Source organism: Otolemur garnettii, unplaced genomic scaffold (assembly GCF_000181295.1).
Source record: "Otolemur garnettii isolate 467f Iridium unplaced genomic scaffold, OtoGar3 scaffold00023, whole genome shotgun sequence".
NCBI lineage: Eukaryota > Metazoa > Chordata > Mammalia > Primates > Galagidae > Otolemur > Otolemur garnettii.
The window spans coordinates 6,552,087-6,573,127 of record NW_003852418.1 but is presented as its reverse complement, the minus strand read 5'-3'; the positions used below and the strand labels follow the sequence as shown (position 1 = coordinate 6,573,127).

Here is a 21,041-nt window from a genome sequence, read left to right as displayed (position 1 = left end):
GGTCATAGTAACCTCCAACTCTTGGGCACAAGTGATCCTCTTGCCTCAGTTTTTCATTTTTAGTAGAGACGGGATCTTGCCCTTGCTCAGGCTGGTCTTTAACTCGTGAGTTTAAGCGGTCCTCCTGCCTCAGCCTCCCAGAGTGCCAGGATTACTGTCGTGAGCCACTGCACCCAGCCTAATGTCTTGGTTCTAAGTAAAGTTTTTTGTTTTTGATTTAAAAGGAGCATTATTTTTAATTTAAAATTCATTGATTGCCATTAAAAAAATCAAATGTAGAGGTCCTAAGACAATCTGATATCACTAAACGGGAGATGTGGTGCTTAAGGACTTCAGAGTAGTCAGGACAGGGCTCAGGTCCCAGCTGAGCCAGTTCTTAACGGTGTGAGCCTGGACATGCCATGGAGCTTCTCTGAGTTTCCGCTTCTTGTTTCCATTGGGGATATTCAAATCTCCCTCAAAATATGGGTTGGGACAATGAAATGAAATATACGTATAAAGCACTTGGCAGAATGCCTGGCACATAGAAAATGCTAAACTATATGTTCTTCTTATATTCATACTCCAAAGGGTGAATTAATTCTGATGCCCTGAACCATAAGTTTCCTGTCTTTGGGAGAATATATGAACACAAAAACTGGTTTTTGGCTTGGGAGCAGTTAAGATGACAAGACTTTGATTTGCTTAGTCCTGCTAATATCGATGGAATGCATGCCAGGCAGGATTCCATTTCGAATGTAGAATCAGCATAATTTAACCCCATCTTGAAAATCTCATGTCCCAGTTCACAGCCAGGGGTCAGCGTGACAGCCAGCTGAACTCGGCAGCTTCTTGGCATGATCCAGAGACCCCAGGGGAGCATAGCAGACCCTCAGCAAGGCAGGAAAGCAGACATAATTAGTCTTTCCTCTCCGTGGCCTTGTTCTCAGTGATTCACGTGTCCAGTTGGCCAAATCTCTGCAGACATGCCCCTCTCCAAGGCCAAACCTTTGGGATCCCTTGAGCTTGCTTGTTTCCAGGGCCTACTAATTCCTCGCCCCTAGCAGCTGTTCCCAGGACCAGGCCTTGCCAGCCACACCCTTGTGAGGAATGTTGAGTCTCATTTTCTGAGGACCCTGGCTAATGAGGGTGGAGTGCAGGGTGCGGGGGACATAGATGTTTCCTGTCTTGTACTAGAGGGCTGTCCTGGTTCTCTCTCATCCCTTTCCCAAACCAGAAGTAGGGAGGTAGGCGGCTGGGTCTGGTCCTCTCACCTGCTATGTAACTTCCACTCCCTTTTCTGTTTAGAGGGTAGTTGAAGAGCATTGACTGACACAGACCCAGGCCTGGCAGAACCCACAGAGCAATCCAGGGCCAGTAGGACCGTTAGACTGTCCCCCTCCAGGCCACCTGTGAGCACCCGTGCCTGGAGGCCTTCACACTTGTGCTGGTTGACTATCATTATGGACAGTGTGGAGTGGGGGCCACACACCAAGACCCAAGGCCTCCGTGAAACCTGGTTGGCTTGTATCATGTTTCTATTGCTTTTATTTTTAATTAAATTGGAATCCTTTATGGATACCTTCTTACCAAAGTGATCAAATTTCACATCATCAGTGACCAGACAAACTGACAGCATATGCCCGTGATGGGATGTGCAGAGAAGAACACATCATTTATACAATCTTCCTGCCAGGAGGCTGTAGGGAGAGGGTAGTTCATGCAGGGCCTCATGGGCCATTGGAAGATTTGGGCTTTTATGCTGAGAAAAATGGGGAGCACAAAAGTGACAGGATCTGAATTCTTTAGCTACTATTTTAAGAAAAGACTGTCCGGAGCCGGGGTTAAGGGGAGGCAGTATTGTGAGTTAGTGAGTTTATTGCAATAACACGGATGAGAGAGGATGGTGGCTGAGAACATCATCTTGTAGCAGCCCAGGTGGCGAGCTGTGGTACTCTGAAGGAAGAGCTGCTAGGTTTTGTGGGGAGGAGTGAGAGAAAGAAGACTCAAGGGGGTCCCCAGGCATTACCATGAACTGAGATGGGGTGAGGGTATGTTAGGGAAACTTGGGGGTTCAGTGTTGGACAGTATGGGTGAGAGAGGTCTGTTAGACATGCCATGGGCACGTGGGTTGTGGGCAGGCCTGTGCACAGGCAGGATGGGTCTCCTTTTGAACCCAGGCCCTCTGCACATGGCCCCTTCTCCTCCTGCACACTCAATGGCTTCTGGTTTCCCAGGCCTTCAAGAGTGCTGAGCTGACCCAGGGCCTGGCAAAGGGGCTCTCACCCAGGCCACAAGCCTCAGGCCTCAGGCTGTCAGCACCCAGGCGATGTCACCTGGCTAATCCTCTGCTTCTTGTATGAGCTGTGGGGCACCATCTGTGGCAGCAGCCTCTGGGGGTGGGAGTGAAGGACCCCTGCAGGTGAAGGGACTTGTCATCCACCCACTGCAACTGGGCCCTGCCCCCAGGAGCTGTCACAAATGCTGCCAGCTCCTCTGCTTTTGGTTGTCTGCTGGTGATCCCAGGAAACCAGAGACTGGGGAGATTTGATGGACAGCAGCATTTGGAAGCCATGGGAAGAGACTTTGCTGCCAGCTTTGCAGGCGAGCCAGAGAGCAAGGCCTGGGATTGCTAAGGGGAAAATGTAATGCAACCTAAACGCTCACCAAAGGGACTTAAGTTAATTCATGAGACCATGTGATAAAGTACAGAAGCCATGTAAAAAGACAGTATACTCAGATGGAAAGGAATCTCGGCATTCTAAATGAACAAAATCCATTTGACAAATATTTATTGAGTGCCTACTACGTGCTAGGTAGTGTTCTAAGAGATGGAGGTGGTGGTAATGGAAACAGTGAACTTTTTCATCTATATGGATATACTCATAAATGAATAGGCGAAGGTCTGGAAGGACCTAAAGTGTTAACAGAGGTCACCTCTAGGGAGACGACACTACAGAGATCCTTTATTTTATGTATTTCTCTGTAAAAGCACGATGACTTTTATAATTTTTGAAAAGTATTGCCTTCCTAACACACAAGCAATATTTACATGTAGACACGATAAGAAGCCTTCAGGGTGCCAAAGGGATCCAGAAGGGGTTAAGCAGAGTTCTCCAGAATCTGGGCTCAGAATCATCCCAGATGGTCCTCCTTTTCTCCTCCTCACTCTGGGGTATTCAGCTCTTCAAGGCAAGGCAGGGTTGAAAGGGCAATTGAGGCAAGAGATCTGTTTTTAGTCCCAGCTGAGCTACTGCCTGGCTGTGTGGCCTTGGCCAGGTCCCTCTCTCAAACTAAGCCTTATATAATGAAGAAGTAGGACCCCATTTACCCCTAAATGTGAGAGTTTTCCAGTTTTCTTTCATATGCAATGCTAGTTAATTGGCTGTGGCTATCTACAGAGGTAGTGAGGCCATATGGGGATTCAGCATCAAGATCTATTAGCAATGTCTGCTTTGGATATAGGATGGGGAAAATGTGGTGAGGTGTCCACATAGTAACAGATTACTGATTGCCTAGGCCTAGATGGTCTTTAAGTTCTACTTCAGCTGTGACCTCCTCAGGACTGAGATATTGTCTCTTACCAGAGTTGAGATTGTCTATGACTATGTTGCACATTTGCAGAGATCAGGAATCTGATAGTTCATATTAAATGTAGGGCACCGGTGCCAGCTCCTATGGATCATGAAAGAAATTGGCTAGTGCTTCAAATCAAGGTTGGCTGCTTTGTTTTTCCTGAAAAGCTAGTTTACCAGTAGTCCTCTGAATATTGTGTTAATATGAAATGCCTTCTTTCCTTCTCACGCAAATTTAGGGTGACCAACTATCTCAGTTTGCTTAGAACTGTCCTGGTAGTTCAGGAGTAGACAGAAATCCCACATCTTGGGAAACCCTTCAGTCTCAGGCAAACTGGTATGACTGGTCACCCCACAGTCTTTTTCCTTGAAGCAAAGGGAGCCAACATTTTGCTGAGAGCCTGACATCTCTGCTAGACAACCCATGTAATCCTCGCAGCAACCATATAAGGTAAACTTGCTATGCTTACTTTACTGAGAGGAGATGGACTCACACAGAACTTGACCAGGGCTGGGTGCTCGTTAATTCATTTGACAGCGTCTGCTGAATGCCCTTGATGTGACAGTCATTGCACTGAGTTCAGGGAAGGCTGTGGTGATCAAGACAGACTTGGTCTCTGTCCTCAGGAGCCTGCATTCTAACAGCAGAGACTGAGTCTAACAGATGCCTAATTACACAGTGAGAACTCATGGGACGAGTAGACCAGATAACCAGAGAAGTTTTCCCTGAGGAAGTGATGTCTGAGCTGAGATCTGCAGGATGGATAGGGGTTAACCTGGTGACCACAAGGTGGGGAGGCAGAAGGGACTGCAAATGCACATGCTTGGAGATAGACTCTAAGCATGTCATGTTCCAGAAAAGTCCTGAACACAGAGATGGAAGAGGAGTGGGGTTGGCAAGGCTGGGGAGGTTGTCATGAGGGCTTTGGGAGGTCACAGTGAGGAGTCTGCACTTCATCCTTCTGATAAATTCTGGGGTACAGCCTGAAACACTCCTCAGGACCAAGGGCCTTAATCCCCCAGATGCCAGGGGTGTCAGCTGCTGGCTTTTCCTAGCTGGGCACTGCCCTCCCTTGAAAGGGGTTGTCCCAGCCATTGCCAATGATTGTTCACAATAGGAATATAAAGACCTGGCCTCCCTGCTTCAGTTTTGGGCAACCCAGAAGAGTTATTCTAGCTCAAGAGATTCCCTTGGGATCAGTTGGAGATTCTGCTGCAGATGTTCAACTTCTGCCACGGCCAACTCCTGCTTCCTTCCTTACAGGTGTTCTTCCCAAGAGCTCTACCTTCAGAATCACCCCCAGGCAGCCTCAGTCTCAGACTCTCTCCCCTAGGGATCCTGGTCTCAGATAATCCTCGGGCACTGGGAAGCTACTGCAGGGTCTTAAGAGGGGGAGTAGCTGTTGAGATCTGCATCTTATAAAGAAGGTGACTTTGGCAGCAACCAAGGCTCAACAGAAGTGGGGTGCAGGGGGGATACCACTACAGACAGCCAGGGAAGATGAGGATGGCTTGGACTAGATGGATGGGGTGGAGATCAAGAGAAGTGGAAAAGTTAAAGGGATAGTTAGAGTCAGGTCTGTTCCAGGCAATTTCCACTGTTCTTTGCTGCCCCCAACACTGTCTCAGCCCTGACTTATTTTCTCTGGGATTCTTGGTCCATAGACTTTTTCAGGGCAGACCAGAGCCAAGCTAGGATGAGTCTCCTATATTCAGGAACATCTAGATGACATCTGAGGAATAGGCATACCTGTTCACGGTGTGCCTTTCTGATTTACCTGGTCTGACCTTGGTGTGCTTGAACAAGAGCTGCTGATCCTGGACCCTCTGGTGCTCACTCCACACCTGCTGCTTTCTGTCTTACGCCCTGTGTGAAACCTGTTAATGATATTTCCCTGGGGCTGCTGAAAGATCCATCTCATGCTAACATCTGATACTATGTGGGAGGACTTGAAGAATGACCAGGAATGGCTGGTAGATAAATAGACAAGATGTAGACAAGAGGGCCACCCTAGGAAGTATGAAGTGACAAATGTCCCAGGTAATGAGTGTTTGGAGGAAGGAAGGTGGCTTTGAAACTGGGCTTCAAAGGACGTGGGAAGACAAACCTGGGGAGATGAGTCAGAAACAGATCACAAAGGGACTGGACTGTCCGGTCGGGACATCCACAGGCAAGGGAGATGCTTGGAGAGAAGCAAGTCCTGTTTTCTTTTTTTCTACCTTTGTTCAGTTCCCCATGTCTTAGTCCATCTTCAGCAGAATATCTGAAACTGGATAATTAATAAGAGATGAAATTTATTTTTACAGTTCTGGAGGCTGGGACGTCCAAGATTAAGGGGATCCATCTGGTGAGGGCTTCTTGCTGGTGGGACTCTCTTCCTCTTCTAAGAAAGCTGTCAGTCTCACCCCATGATAACCCGTGAACCCATTAATTCAGGACTAGATCAACCCATTCATGAGAGCAGAGCCCTCATGTCCCAATCACCTCTCAATACTGCTATGTTAGAGATTAAATTTCAACGTGAGGTTGGGGGTGGGCAAATATTTAAACCATAGCACCCAGGGACACTGATATTCCAACCTCAGATAATTTCCTAGAAATAAGAAGGTGTCACTGGAAGATGGGATAGTATTCTCAGTCCATTCTGTATTTGGAGGCAGAATCCCTTAGGCTGGTCCACGTGTCTCTTTTCTGTCTCAAAGTGGATTCTGGATCTCTAGCCTTTCCTTGGAGTCTTAGTCTGTTCTGGGTTGCTAGAAAGCAGTGTTTTACAACCTTTTTGATCTCACAGCACATTTATGTTGATTTAAAAAAAAAGAGTAAAGGAAAAGAAAATACTGTGCTTTGAAGTTCTATTGAAAATAATTAATCTTTAAAAATTTTCATGGAACATCTCAGACGGTCCCATGGCACATCAGTGTTGAAAAGCACTGCTATAAAAGAATGCCCAAGGTATAAAAGTACTTTATAAAGAAAAAATGTTTATTTGGCTCATGATTCTGTCAGCTAGAAATTTCAAGATTGGGGGTCTGCCTCTCTCTGGTGAGGGCCTCAGCCTGCTTCCACTCATGGCAGAAGGGAGAAGGGGAGCTAGCATGTGTAGAGATGAGAGAGACTTTTCTTAACAATCAACTCTAGGGAACTAATAAAGCGAGAATTCACTCACACTCTGAGGGAGAGCATTCATCACTTCATTTGAGATCCACCATCATGACCCAGAAACCTTGTATCAGCCCAAGCACTGAGGAGGAAATTTCCAAATGAGGTTTGGAAGGGCAAACATCCAAACTATAGCACTTGGGTTTCTAAAATAGTCATGATTTTTTTTCAGCACTGAGGTTTGGGTGAGGACTTCTGAACCTTTAACTTAGAAGGGAGGTTCTCAGATTCTTTGAGGTATAAGCACTTGTCAGCGCATGTGGCTGGGACTGCCAACGACTGCCACACTGTGTCATCATGAGAAAGTCACTGAAATTCTTAGTTTCAGTTTTTCCAGCTGTAAAATCAGAATGATACCTGTATCTGTTGAGATATTTTTTTGCCTGCAGGTAACAGAAATGACTTAAACTAGTACTTTTCAAGAGAAATATATCATGAACGACATATGTAATTTTAAATTTTCTAGTGGCCACATTTAAAAAGGTGAAATTAATTTTAATAACATTTTATTTATCCTATTATCCAAAATATCACTTCTGTGTGTAATCAATATATTGTTATTAATGAAATATTTTACATTATTTTTGTAAAAATTCTTTGAAATTCAGTGCTCCTCAATTTCCACATGTGCCTAGTGGCCACCACATTGGATAGCACAGACTTAAACAATAAGGATATTTATGATCTCATATAAATAAGAACCCAGAGATAGAGCAGTTCTAGGATTCGTTAATTCAGAGGCTCAACAGTGTGAACAAGGACCCAGGTTCCTGCCACCTTCTTACTCTGCCATCCACAGAATGTCAGCTTTGTTTTCAATTTACTCTCCTCTTGGCCCCATGGTGGTTGCCACAGCTCCAGGCATCACCTCCAGATGCATCGACATCCAGCAGCGGAAGGTGTGTTTCTCTATATGTATCTCTTGGTAAAAACAGAAATGTCTTTTCTGCCTCCCCTGATTCCCCATCCAGCTGAATTTCTCTCATCTCCATGTCAGATTTCATCCCATACTCATGCTTCAATCAATCATAGGCAAAGAGGATAGACCTGAAAGTCTGGCTTAAAGCAGACTTGGAGACAGCCTTCGCTTTTTCTAATCTGTGAAGGAGGACTAGGCACTGGAACAAAATTGTTCTATCAACAAAGTGGAGAACTGCTTTTGTGCCAAGTGGGTTCCATGGAACACAAATCTTGGTGGATGTTCTGCAAGAAGTTTCTTCTGATTAACACCTGCACTTGGACATTCATGGTACTCATCGGCATATTAAGGATTCTGACAAGTCCCACAATAAGAAAACCTTTCACTTTATTTAACTTTGAATTTCTCAAACTCTCTTGCCTTCAGAACTGTTGTGTTTTCTTCTCCCACGAAAACCCAAGTTTTGAGAAACACACTTTTGAAGATCTTGGCTTAATGGAACAGTAGTTTGTAGAGCAGGGATTATTTTCCAGAGGCTCTATGCCCCCATGTTGGCCCCTTTGGGTTGGAACTGAATGACCTGCACAAACATGTTGGAAAAATTTCTACAGACAGGGCAGAGGCAGCGTATCCAGGGTCTCAGACCACAAGCACCATTTCCGTGAAAGAAAAAAAAAAAGTACAGTTTCCTCCAGGCCAAACTCATCCAAACCTCAAATTCACACCCCATGGGAAAGTCTCACATAAGATCACATGCCAAGGCCATTGGCATAGGGTTATTTTCTTATTTTCCTTGCCTTAGTCCATCTAGTGGCTTCCTTCTGAGACAGACAGACCTCTGTGTCAAAGCAAATGTATTCAGACTGATGTTAAAAATCACAGTGGAAGCCCTTACTGTTGGTACCTGATGTCATCAAGAGCAATAGTAAATTGGTTAACTGAATGAGTCAGTAGAAGCAAAGAAACATTTAAAAAGATACATATATTATACTTTTAAATTTAAATCACATATGTGTATCATGTATAGTTATTTAACCTTTCTATTTCTTTTTTTTTTTTTTTTGAGACAGAGTCTCACTATGTCACCCTCAGTAGAGTGCTATGTGTCACAGCTCACAGCAACCTCAAACTCTTGGGCTTAAGCGATTCTCTTGCCTCAGCCTCCCAAGTAGCTGGGACTACAGGCCCTTGTCACACTGCCAGCTGTTTTTTTGTTGTAATTTTCATTGTTGTTTGGCAGGCTCGGCCTGGATTTGAACTTGCCAGCTCCAGTGTATGTGGCTGGCGTCCTAGCCATTGAGCTACAGGCGCCAAGCCTCAACCTTTATTTTTCATCCATTGATCTTTTGATGATAATGTCTTTATCGAATGGAGTTTCTTATTATCTTTCATGCATGCCCCTGGTATATAATCTATACTTTCCTGTTTATTTTGTTTTCTTCAAAGTGGAGTGGGACATTCAAGACTCTGGCAAAGCTACCTGAACACAGAAGATGTGTAGATTTTTATAATTTCACTTCCAATTTTTTATAGTTATTTAATTCACACTGAATTTGAGGACATGTTTTCAGGGACTCTCTTTCGCAGACATCCAAAAACATTTGGGTTTCAGATAAATAACAGCACTCTTTCTCTTTTTTTTTTTGGTATCTTCATATTTCATTGGTTTACATGATAAATAATAAATCACATCATCTCAATAACAAACACAACTAAAGTAAACAAGTTGGGGAACAGTCTTGGGCACAGAAGCATGAGGGCCTACCCTACCAGCTGGGAGCGTCCATGGGCTAAGGACATCAGTTAGAAGGTTTTATAGAGGAACAGAGCAAACTGGCTGATTGGAGGTCAGTGGAGAGGTTTTACAGCTCCTAACCCAGGGAGCACATTAGAATAATCTAAGATGCCTTAAAAAACTCGAACATACAGATTAAATAATTTATAATCTTTGGCCAAGCAGGTGGATCTTGTGCTGTAGCTTTGGCTTCCCCAAACTATTCTGTAGTGTGTGTTTAGGAACGTGCAGGCAGAAGAACAGAACCTACCATTTTCTTCCTGCCAAGAACTGAAGCTCTGAGGCCTTCTCACTGAGTCAGAGGTGCACCCAGACCAGGAAGATCTGGATGTCTCAGAGCCCAGACATGCTTTTATACAAGCAACTTGACCTAGGCAGAAAATTGGAGCTGGTCTTACTTTTTCTCTTTGAATTCTGTCTTCCCTGGGCCCTTTTCATCTTTCTAGTGAAGCCTTTCTGGGCCAGTTTCTCTGTGCAAAGACTCTGACTTGCCACAGAGCTAGCCTTTATGGAGCACTTGCTGTGTGCCAGGCACTGACATGTCTAGTTTATCTAATCCTCAACCAATCCTCCCCACTCCCTGCCACTCAAAACCTGACGCATGACCTCTCATTTGGACCATTGCTGTGGCTGCCATATGTTTATTTTTTGTGACTGGTTAATTACATTTAGTCTATTCCTGGCATTGAACTCCAAGCCCCTTGCAGGCAATGACTGTGTCTACTTAGTTCACCACTGTATCCCCAGCCGCTGGCATGATGAATGTGCGGTCTGTAGTAAATACTTGTCAAATCCAAAGGAATGAGTGATAACCAGATGAAGTAGGCATCACCACCTCCATTTTACAGAAGGGCCCACTGAGGCTCGGCAGGCTTAAATAATTGATGCATGTTTTAGCACTAACTCAGTGTCAGGGTTAAAATCCATGTTATTCTACACCAAACCAGAGCAACTGCAGGGACAAGGCTATATTCAGGTTCTACTGAATTCAGGACCCTTGTCTGAGGGACAGGACTGTATTTACCCTTCTTACAATCTTCACCGGCCTTTTTCATGGACCCCAATAAATCTCAGGGTTTGAGGTGCTCAGTCTAGGCTAGAACAACCCTAGCAGTCACTGCCATCCATGTATTGAGCCCTATTGCATGCTGAGTTATGAAAAGAAAAAAGATGTGGTTTCTGCCCCTCAAAGGACAGTCAGGAAAAGATAGTTGTGAATTCATCATTTGTTTGCTGAAGGCATCTTGGGCCTGGGAACTGTACTCCGTGGTAGGATCATAATGAGAATAAACTAGATACGACTCCTTCCTTCTCAGAAGCCAACAGCAGGTAGGGAAGGCTTATGATGAGCAGAGGATCAAAATAATTGTACAAGTGCACTAGGGGAAGCGCCGTGAAGAAGGTCGACACGATAGGATGTGTCTGCTTCTTGCAGTACTCAGAACAGGGCTCAAGGAATCTTCCTCGTTTAAGTCACAATTAAGCTGCAGCCTGAACTATAATACAAGTTGGCCAGGGGAAGGGGGAGAAGAGCAAAGCAGAAAGCATGTGCAAAGTCCCTGTGGTGGGAAGGCCAGTGTGACTAGAGAGCAGTTCAAGGTGAGGTGGGGGAGGTGGCAGGGGCAGCCCAGGCAGGCTTTGGGGTCTGCCAAGGATCTTGGTCCTTGCTTTGAGGATGATGGGAAGCCCTCCAAGGTTTCCAAAGCCCAGGGACAGGGGCGGCCCAAAGTGAATCACTGTCTGCCTTCTGCAGACAGCCCCTCTGCAGGGTCCTTCTTCTCTCCTGTGAATGCGTTCTTCCTGTCCCCAGGGAGAACGGTCCTGTCTTAGAGAGAGTCAGGCTGGGGATGGCCTCAGCAGTTGGCTTTTCCCCCTTCCCAGGGCCCTGTCACTCCCAGCCTCCCTTGGGTGTCTGTGCCTCTTGCCACTTGCTTGTAAGTTTCCTAATATAGCCTGGCTGTTTCCTCCCCAACTGGTGGCCAAGAGCGGCTCTCCTGTTGCAATCTCAGTTTTTTCCTGAGCTTAAAGGGACCACGTCAGCCCATTTCTTGCCAATTTTAAGCTAAAGGTAGGTTGGCTGATTTAATTTCACAGACTTGTCCAACCCAGAGATTAGATGTCTTCTCTCTTTCCTCAAGTTTTCCATCTTCTCTGCTCTATTCTTGTTCACTTTCTCCTTTCCTGTTTTTTTCTTTCGAGAAGTGGTGGAAGGAGCAGAGCTAGACACGGAGGGATGTGAGTTTTGGTGTTGGCATATTTATTAGCCATCATCTTAGATGAATCCTTTGTCCTTGCTAAGGTTTTGAGAAAAACCTTAGTTTTTTCCTCCTCTATAAAATAGTCGCCATAAAACATGTTTCCAGTTATTTTCACAGAGCAGTTTTCCGATGGACAAAGAAGAAAGAATAAACTGATACGGAATGTGTGCAGTTCACTCGCTCATTCATTCATACAACAAAGATTTATTGAGTGCCTGTTTTGTACTGCTGTAGATATGAAGGTGCATAACAACCAATAAAAAGAGTAAGGACTCCCTGCCTTAATGGAACTTATGTGCCAGTAAGGGAGAGAGTCAGTAAACAGAAGAAAAAGCAAAATATATATTACAGTAGATATGCTATGAGGACAAATAAAGCAAAGAAAGGAGATCTAAAACCCTGGGCAGAGACTTTAATTTTAAATAGTGCGGTCAGGTAAGGCTTTCCTGAGAAAGTGGCCTTTTAAAGGCCTGAAGATGGTGCAGGGTGAGAGGTGGCCGTGAGCCATGCAGGTATCTGGAGTAAGAGGATTCCAGGCAGAGGGAATAGCATTTGCAAAGGTCCTGGGGGAGGATCATGGCTAGTGTGGGGGAGGAATGGCCTTTGTGGCCAGAGTGGGGTGGGGGGGGGGAGAGAATGGGAAGAGAAGGGCAGAGGAGGTGGGGGGGGGGGGGGATGAGGTCAAGCAGGGCCTTGTGGGCCATGAAGCACTTCAGCTTTTCATCTGAGTGAGAAGAGTCAGTGCAGTGTCATAATCTAACTTGGTACATTCAGAAGGAACTCCCTGGATGGGACACACCCCTATCTTTGTTTTGTGTGTGTGTGTTGGCTTTTTTTAATGTTTGGTTTCACACGGTCTTAGTGTCACCAGTGGCCACAACCTCCTGCACTCAGCCTGGAGTGCCTCGTATTTGTTCTTTGACGCTAATTGGCCCTGCACACTCTGAACCTAAGGTCACCTCCATGGGACCTCAGGCATTCACTCCACTGCGTACACACCAACCTGCACACTCATGAACAAAAGACACGACATGCATGGCCTCAAAAGTGTCTTGTAAACACAATCTTGTACAAGTACACGCACTCACAGCCCCATGTTCTCCAGCACTCACACCACTAAGCAAACTCCCTGGCATATCCTTTCATGACCTTGAATGTTCACAGCACTTGGGATGTTAGGATAACTAAGTGTATCCACACCTTAAACCCCACAGACTGACAATGCCTTGCCAGTTGACACAACTTTGAGTATCTACACTGTGGCTCACACGACCTCACCTTCTCTTGCACACTTGTGACCTTGCTGTGTTTCCAGCAGAGGAAAAGTCACACCACCGTGCAAACTCCTCCTGGCTTGCCAACTCACATACGCACAGTAACCTGGCACCCTTTGCCCCCTCCCAGATGGCTGTGCTCCCCTCAGCACCACCTCACTTTGCACACCCAGGTCACTGTTCACGTCCGGGGATGCGTCGTGCTGCCCCATTGACGGGTCCTCTCCTTGTCTACAGGGACGTACCAAGGCCAGTTCACAAATGGCATGCGCCACGGCTACGGGGTGCGCCAGAGCGTGCCCTACGGGATGGCAGTGGTGGTGCGCTCACCACTGCGCACGTCGCTGTCGTCCCTGCGCAGCGAGCACAGCAACGGCACGGTGGCCCCGGATTCGCCCACCTCGCCGGCCTCCGATGGCCCGACACTGCCCTCGCCCGCCATCCCGCGTGGTGGCTTCGCGCTCAGCCTGCTGGCCAACGCCGACGCGGTGACGCGGACGCCCAAGGGTGGCGGCCTGTTCCAGCGGGGCGCGCTGCTGGGCAAGCTGCGGCGCACGGAGTCGCGCACGTCCCTGGGTAGCCAGCGCAGCCGCGTCAGCTTCCTCAAGAGCGACCTCAGCTCGGGCGCCAGCGACGCCGCCTCCACCGCCAGCCTGGGCGAGGGTGCCGAGGGCGCCGACGAGGCTGCGCCCTTCGAAGCTGACATCGACGCCACCACCACGGAGACCTACATGGGTGAATGGAAGAATGACAAGCGCTCGGGCTTCGGCGTGAGCGAGCGCTCCAGCGGCCTCCGCTACGAGGGCGAGTGGCTGGACAACCTGCGCCACGGCTACGGCTGCACCACGCTGCCCGATGGCCACCGCGAGGAAGGCAAGTACCGCCACAACGTGTTGGTCAAGGGCACCAAGCGCCGTATGCTGCCGCTGAAGAGCAACAAGGTCCGCCAGAAGGTGGAGCGCAGCGTGGAGGGCGCCCAGCGCGCTGCCGCCATTGCGCGTCAGAAGGCCGAGATCGCCGCCTCCAGGTAGGACGTGGGGAGGGGGAGAATGGGATGGGCCCCAGTCGGGTAAGTGGTCAACTAAGGAAACCCTGTCTTCAAGTCTGTTTCTGTTTCTTTTACCATCAGGGGTTCTTCCGTGACTTTTAGGGGGTTGATTGGATGCGCTCCAGAAGCTGGTGTTCACCCAGCCATCTTCCCATTTGTCCATCCTCTTATCCATCCACTCAGCCACACCCAAACCCTCCGTTGAACTAACCCTTCCATTCACTCAACCTTTCTACTATCCACCTGAAGAACCATCTCTCCAGTTATCGCTCTACCCACCCATCTACTCCACTTTCTACTTACCCACCCAGCCGTCCAGTCACCTATCCATCCACCCAGCCACGCAGTCAACCACCCAGACATCCATCCAAATTCATCCAACTCCTTCATTCACCTAACTTCTCGAACACCCACCGAACCTTTTCATCCATCCCACCCTTTCATCCACCCCACCATCTCCAGCCAGGCAACCCCTCTGATGTCCACTTGAACAATTACTCTTCCTTGAGATCACTTATTCACTCCCATCCACCCATCCAACTTTCCATTCTTTTACTCACCCAACCATGGATCCAACCACCCATCAAACTTCCAGACACCCATTCAAACATCCAGACACCCATTCAATCACTCATCCATTCCCTTGTCTACCAATCACCTGCTCTCACGCAACTGCTTCTTCTGTCCACCCAGCCATACATCTAAACATCCAACTACATATCAATTCATTCAATCACCTTTGCTTATCCAACCACCCCCATCTCAACCACAGTTCCATCCACTGATACAACATTCACTCCCACCCACCCATCCATCAGCTAGCCAGCCAGCCACCTGCATCACCCAATCCCAGTTCTATTCAGCAGTCCATTCACACTTTCACCTATCCACTCACCCACCCCTAGTCACCTGCCCACCAAACCATGCATCCGTTCTCCCTCCCATCCACCAAGTACCCACTCTGTTTTCTCCATTCAGACACCACTAAGTCTTTTCATTGTACTGTGTTTCCCCGAAAATAAGACCTACCCCAAAAATAAGCCTTAGCAGGATTTCTATGCATTTGTTAAATATAAGCCCTACCCTGATAATAAGACCTAGTGATGGGCATGGCTATGCAGCTTATCTGCATAGCCATGCCATGCATTTCAGCATGGAGAGGAAGACATCCCCTAAAAAAAAAAGCCTTAGTGTGTCTTCTTGAGAAAAAATCAATATAAGACAGTGTCTTATTTTCAGGGAAACACGGTACTTCAGATAAAGTTCTAATGTTGGCTTCAAACATTTATACTAGGTATATGGTAACTTTAAGTGATTTACAAATATTTTGACTCATTCACTCCTCTTACCCTTATATGGTTCTATTTCACAGATGAGCTAAATGAAGCTCAGAGAGATAAAGTGTCTTGTTCAGAGTCACATTTAGTGGGTGGCCTTTCGTTATTTGGTTTCTGCCTTCCTATCCAGCCTCATTTTTTTTTCTTTTTACTGTTTTGCCTCTGAGCCTGGATGGTTTTTCTCTGTGCTAGTCATCTTTTATCTGACCTTTTATCATCTTTCTTAGTTTTCCTTCTGCCACAGGGCTCTTGCTTATGCTACTTCCTCTTCCTGCCCGCTTAATCTCTACTCCTCTTTCAGAGCTCAGGTCAAGCCTGACTCCCTTAGAGAGCTGATGAGCCCACCCCCCATCCCAAGTCAACTCTCACTAACCTGCGTGGACCTCCCTTACAACATAGCAAGTTGCAGCTTCACACTGTTTACACGATCTGTTTTTAACCTACCATTTGTAGAGGGCTCCCTATGCCTGCCAGTCACTGTCCTGAGGTCTTTACCTTTATTAACTCACTTAATCTTTACAAGGTCTGGAAGAGGCAGGCGTTGTTACTATTCTCATTTTGCACATTTGGAGTGAGCTTCAGAGACAACAGTAGGTGTGATAGGAAGGTGGTGATAGGCACTTACCCGTCCCAGGGCTATAGCAATCCTGTTGGAAAGGGGGCATAGGGCCAAATCCTGATCCTACCGTCTCTGAGTTTGGTGACCTGGGCAGATCGGTTGCCTGTCTGAGCTTCAGTTTTCCTATCTATAGTACCACCATTTCTTAGTTGTATGTCCTTGCAAGTCACTTGTCATATGTAATCTCAATTATCTCATCTATAGTAGAGCAGGTCCAGTTGTGTCCAGTCCTGTTGGAAGGTGAGTTCCCCAGGAAGCAGACTCGGAGGTGATCAGTGAGCAGAAAGTTTACAGGGAATGGCTCAGCGCCTGTGGCTCAAGTGGCTAAGGCGCCAGCCAGGTATACCTAAGGTGGCAGGTTCGAATCCAGCCCGGGCCCACCAAACAACAATGACGGCTGCAACCAAAAAATAGCTGGGTGTTATGGTGGGCACCTGTGGTCCCAGCTACTTGGGAGGCTAAGGCAGGAGACTCGCTTGACCCCAGGAGTTGGAGGTTACTGTGAGCTTTGATGCCACAGCACTCTACCCAGGGGAACAGCTTGAGGCTCCTGTCTAAAAAAAAGAAAAAAGAAAGAAAGTTTACAGGGAGTGCTCTGAGGATCAGCACTGTGGGAACCGGAAGGAAGCGGGACTTGGCAGTGGGAGATGTTGGGCTGTGATGCAGTCTCCCCAAGGCCTTGGTCGACCACAAGGGGCGCTCTGCAGTGGCGATGGCCATCAATGTTTTCCCGCACTGGGATAGGGGAGCTGAATTTCTATACCCTCTGCATTGGCTGCAGGCTACCTTCCAGAAAGAGACATATCCTGGGGCTGGACAGCTTCAGCCAAGGGCAGTCTCTAGAGAGGATTGACAGCTGGCAGCTCTCTAAGCAGCTGGGGGTGGGAGAAATAAATCCTTCAATCCTGAAGAGGAATCTGGATGGCCCATCACGGAACCCACACAATGCTGGACATCAGGCATGGGCTTAATAGATAAAAGATGTCATCACTGTCATCATCAACAAATACATTTGACAGATGTGGAAACTGAGGCCCAGAGAAGGAATGTAAGGTGCCTAAGACCACTTGGCAAGCAAATGGGAGAACCAGGGTGCCAGTCCCTACCTTTCTCATTCCAGAACTTTATTTGGTGTGTCTTGCTGTCTCTAAACTTCATAAACTTTATACATTTTTTCATGAATGTGTGAGCAGTTAGTATCTTTAAGAGGGAAAGAAGTATGGGTGATTTTCTTAAGACTTCTTGGTTAGAAGCTACTGTAGGGTGAATGTCCCTTCCAAAACTCATGTCGAAAGTGAATTGCCATAGTAACAGTTTTGAGAGGTGGAACCTTTGAGAGGTGATTAGGCATTCAAAACCAGTGTTGCAGGAAGACAAGGCCCAACAGAGAGAAAGAGCACCCAAAGACCACGTTTATAAGAGGAAGGGCTTTATTCACCAGCCGGGAGCTTACGGCATAGAAGAATTCCAAATGGCCACGCTCCCCAACTGGCTTGGTCTTTCTCTTTTTATCGACAGTCAAAAAGTTCCACCCCATAGGCACCCTTCTCTTTGGCCAGTTTGAATCAAGCGAGAGGTGCTATTCCAGCCCCTACAGAACTACAGGATTTCACAGAACTTGGACATTTCCAAGTTCCAGGAAGCTAAGTTTACAAATTCCTAAGAGCTGAGTCACCATGGAGAGGATCCCGCAGGTGTATCCTTGTGGTCTCCTTGAGAAGACCTGTTCTCCTAGACCTCACCTTTCTCAGGTATCCTCTCTCACCAGCCAGGACAATATAATGAGACCCCGTCTCTACAAAAAAGTTTTAAAAATTAGCTGGGTGGGGTGGCACACATCTGTAGTCCTAGATATCCAGGAGGATCCCTTCAGCCCAGGAGTTCAAGGTTCCAGCCTGGGCAATTGAGTAAGACCCTAGTTCTTAAAAAAAAAAAAAAAAAGCAAATTTGGCTCTCTTTCATTTCTTGGCCCTCCTGCCTTCTGCCATATGAGAATCCAGCTTTCCTCCTTTCTAGAGAATGCAACATGCAAGCTGCCATCTTGGAGAAAGAGAATGGCCTCACTGGACACTGAACCTCCTGGCACCTTGACTTCAAACTTCCCAGCTTCCAGAGCTGAGAGCCAATAAATTTCTATTGGTTGTCAACTATCCAGTCTCAGGGAGTCTGTTACTAGCACAAATGGTCTAAGACAGAGGCCAAGCCAAGTTTAAAACCAGGTGATCATGTAATTTATTGTCTAAACCTGGACACTTTGATGAGTAAGAGGGAGCACTTTTTAAAAAGTAAGACTTCTATGTTGGAATAATTTTAGATTTATAGAAAAGATAGTAACAAGAGTTCTCATATATTCCCTATCCATTTTCCCTTTGTATTAATGTCTTATATCACCACAGTGCATTTGTCAAAACCAACATTGGTACATTGCTGTTCACTAACCTCCACACTGTACTTGAGTTTCACTAGTTTTTCCACTAATGTCCTTTTGCTATTCCAAGATCCCATACTGGGTGTTTACTTGTCAGGTCTCCTTGGTGTCCTCTGTTCTGTGACAATTTCTCATTCTTTCCTGGGTTTTTGTTACTTTGACAATTTTGAAGAATATTGGTCAGATATTTTGTAAAATGTCAATTTGGGTTTGATATGTTTCTTTTCTTTTTTTCCCGCTTTATAGAAACGGTCTCTCACTCTGCCACACAGGCTGGAGTACAATGGTATGATCGTAGCTCACTGCAACCTTGAATTCCTGGGCTCAAGTTATCCCCCCACCTCACCTTCCTAGGCCTACAGGCCCGTATCACTATACCTGGATAATTTTAAAACAAATTATTGTAGAGTTGGGGTCTTGCTGTGTTGCCCAGGTTGGTCTCAAAACTCCTGACACCACGCAGTTCTCCTGTTTTGGCCTCCCAAAGTGCTAGGCTTGCGGGTGTGAGCTACTCTGCCTGCCCCTGCTGTTTCTTATAATTAGACTAAGGTTATAGATTTGGGGGAAGAATGCCACAGAGGTAAAGTGACCTTCTCATCCCATCATATCAGGGGGCATGTGATGTCAGCACAACTTAGCGCTGGTGATATTAACCTTGATCACTTGGTTAAGGTTGTGTCTGCCAGTTTTTTCTGTTCTGTGCTCTGACTTTGGAATCAGACATTAAGTTCAACCTACATTCAAGAGGCAGAAGAATCTAGAATTAAGCTGTACTTATGGAGAGGAAAAAAATTTTTTTTGAGAGATAGGATCTCACTTTGTCCCTCAGGCTGGAATGCAGTGATGTGATCACAGCTCACTGCAACCTCTAATGCCTGGGTACAGACAGTCTTCCTGCCTCAGCCTCCCAAGTAGCTAGAGCCATAGTCGTACACCACTATGCCCAGCTGATTTGTTTTTTAAATATTTTGTAGAAACAGGGTCTCACTATGTTGCCAGGTTGGTCTCAAACTCTTGGCCTCAAGTGATCCTCCTACCTTGGCCTCCCAAAGTGCTGGGATTACAGGCAAGAGCCACCATGCCAGCCAGGAATATACATGTATTATTTGAAATTCTTTTCTGTGGAATATTTGGCCCTTCTTCAAAAGAGAACATTTTTAATAATTGAACCAAATGTATATGGGTACAATGAGTAAGCTTGGACCGTCGTGGGCCAGCCTGGGACAGGGCAGAGGAAAGTAGATAAAAGCTTAGGCTTTTGATTGACAAGACCATGAATTGGAACTCTAGCTCTTCTACTAAATAGCTGTGTGATCTTGCCCAAGTTGCTTCACCAGTCTGAACCCTGGGATCCTCTTTCCTCATAGGGTTGTTTGTTGGAAGTGGATGAGTTAATGCCTGTGAAATGCTTGGCCTCAGGGCAGCGCCTGTGGCTCAAAGGAGTAGGCCCTGGCCTCATATGCCGGTGGTGGGTTCAAACCCAGCCCCGGCCAAAAACTGCAAAAAATAAAAAATGCTTGGCCTGGGGCAGCCAGCAGTAAAAACAATCATTGTTATCATCTAACAGTGTTTGATCTTTTTTGTTGTTGTTGTTGAGACAGAGTCTCACTAAGTCAACCTCCGTAGAATGCTATGACATCACAGCTCACAGCAACCTCAAACTCTTGGGCTTAAGCTATTCTCTTGCCTCAGCCTCCCAAGTAGCTGGGACTGTAGGCACCTGCCACATCGCCTGGCTATTTTTTTTTTTTGGTTGCAGTTGTCATTGTTGTTTAGCAGGCCCCGGCCGGGCTCAAAGCTGCCAGCTTCAGTGTATGTGTCTGGTGCCTTACTCACTGAGCTATTGGTGCCGAGCCACAGTGTTTGACCTTAAAGGTGAGGAGAAGGAGTTAAGGGAGAAGGAAGGATGTCCCTTACTTTCCCTGCCCTCTTGTCCTTCCCACCAATACCTGCTGTCCTTGACCTTGGCGGGTGTTGAATTCCTCCTGAGAAGGCTGCCAGACCCACAGCTGAGGAAGTGGACTAAGAAGCTGGTATCCAGCCTCTTGCCCTCAGCCCTGCTGTGAGGGCGGTTCTGGGAGATTTGGATTCCTCCTGTGTATGAGGAAGGAGACCTGTGTGCCCCGGGGGCTGGCGCCACAAGGGATGGGGTGCTACCTGGCTCAGTTTCAAGCGCGGGCTGCATTTCCAATTAAGGGAATTTGGGGCTCAGGAGGAAAAGCAGGATTGTGGCCATCTTCCTGAGAGAGTCTTCTCCTCCCCCGGGCTCTGTGAGTCATCGGGCTGCAGTGGGATGGGCCCCGCAGCTACCAGCCCCCTTGCACCCAGGCGGCCCTAGGGTTTCTCTGCCCTATAGCCTCTAGCTACTTGCCTGTGGAACTTATCAGCCCAGAGTCTGTAAACAGGACATTTTTCCCAGGAGACGGGAGAACACTGAGACAGCTTTTCCCTCTAAACTGGGCTGCAGATTGAAAGAGGTTCTTGACTTGTGCTGTCCCATCCACAGCCACTGGCCCCATGTGCTGTTGGGAACTTAAAATGTGGCTGGTGTGTGTGGAGATGGGCTGCACGTGTGAAACACACACTGGATTTTGAAGACTTAGTGTGAAAAAAATGCAGAGTAGACTGTTAATAATTTTTTTTTTTTTT

The 21,041-nt window shown here is 46.9% G+C and overlaps 1 protein-coding gene across 1 annotated transcript in view; it reads left to right on the top strand.

Annotated features, from left to right (window-relative positions):
- The window catches only part of JPH2 (junctophilin 2), a 66,938-nt gene that overhangs the window by 7,689 nt on the left and 38,208 nt on the right, over positions 1-21,041 (top strand). The window contains exon 2 of the mRNA XM_003787612.1: positions 13,198-13,987. Within this exon, the coding sequence (XP_003787660.1) occupies positions 13,198-13,987 (790 nt within the window). The remainder of the gene's footprint in view (positions 1-13,197; positions 13,988-21,041) is intronic.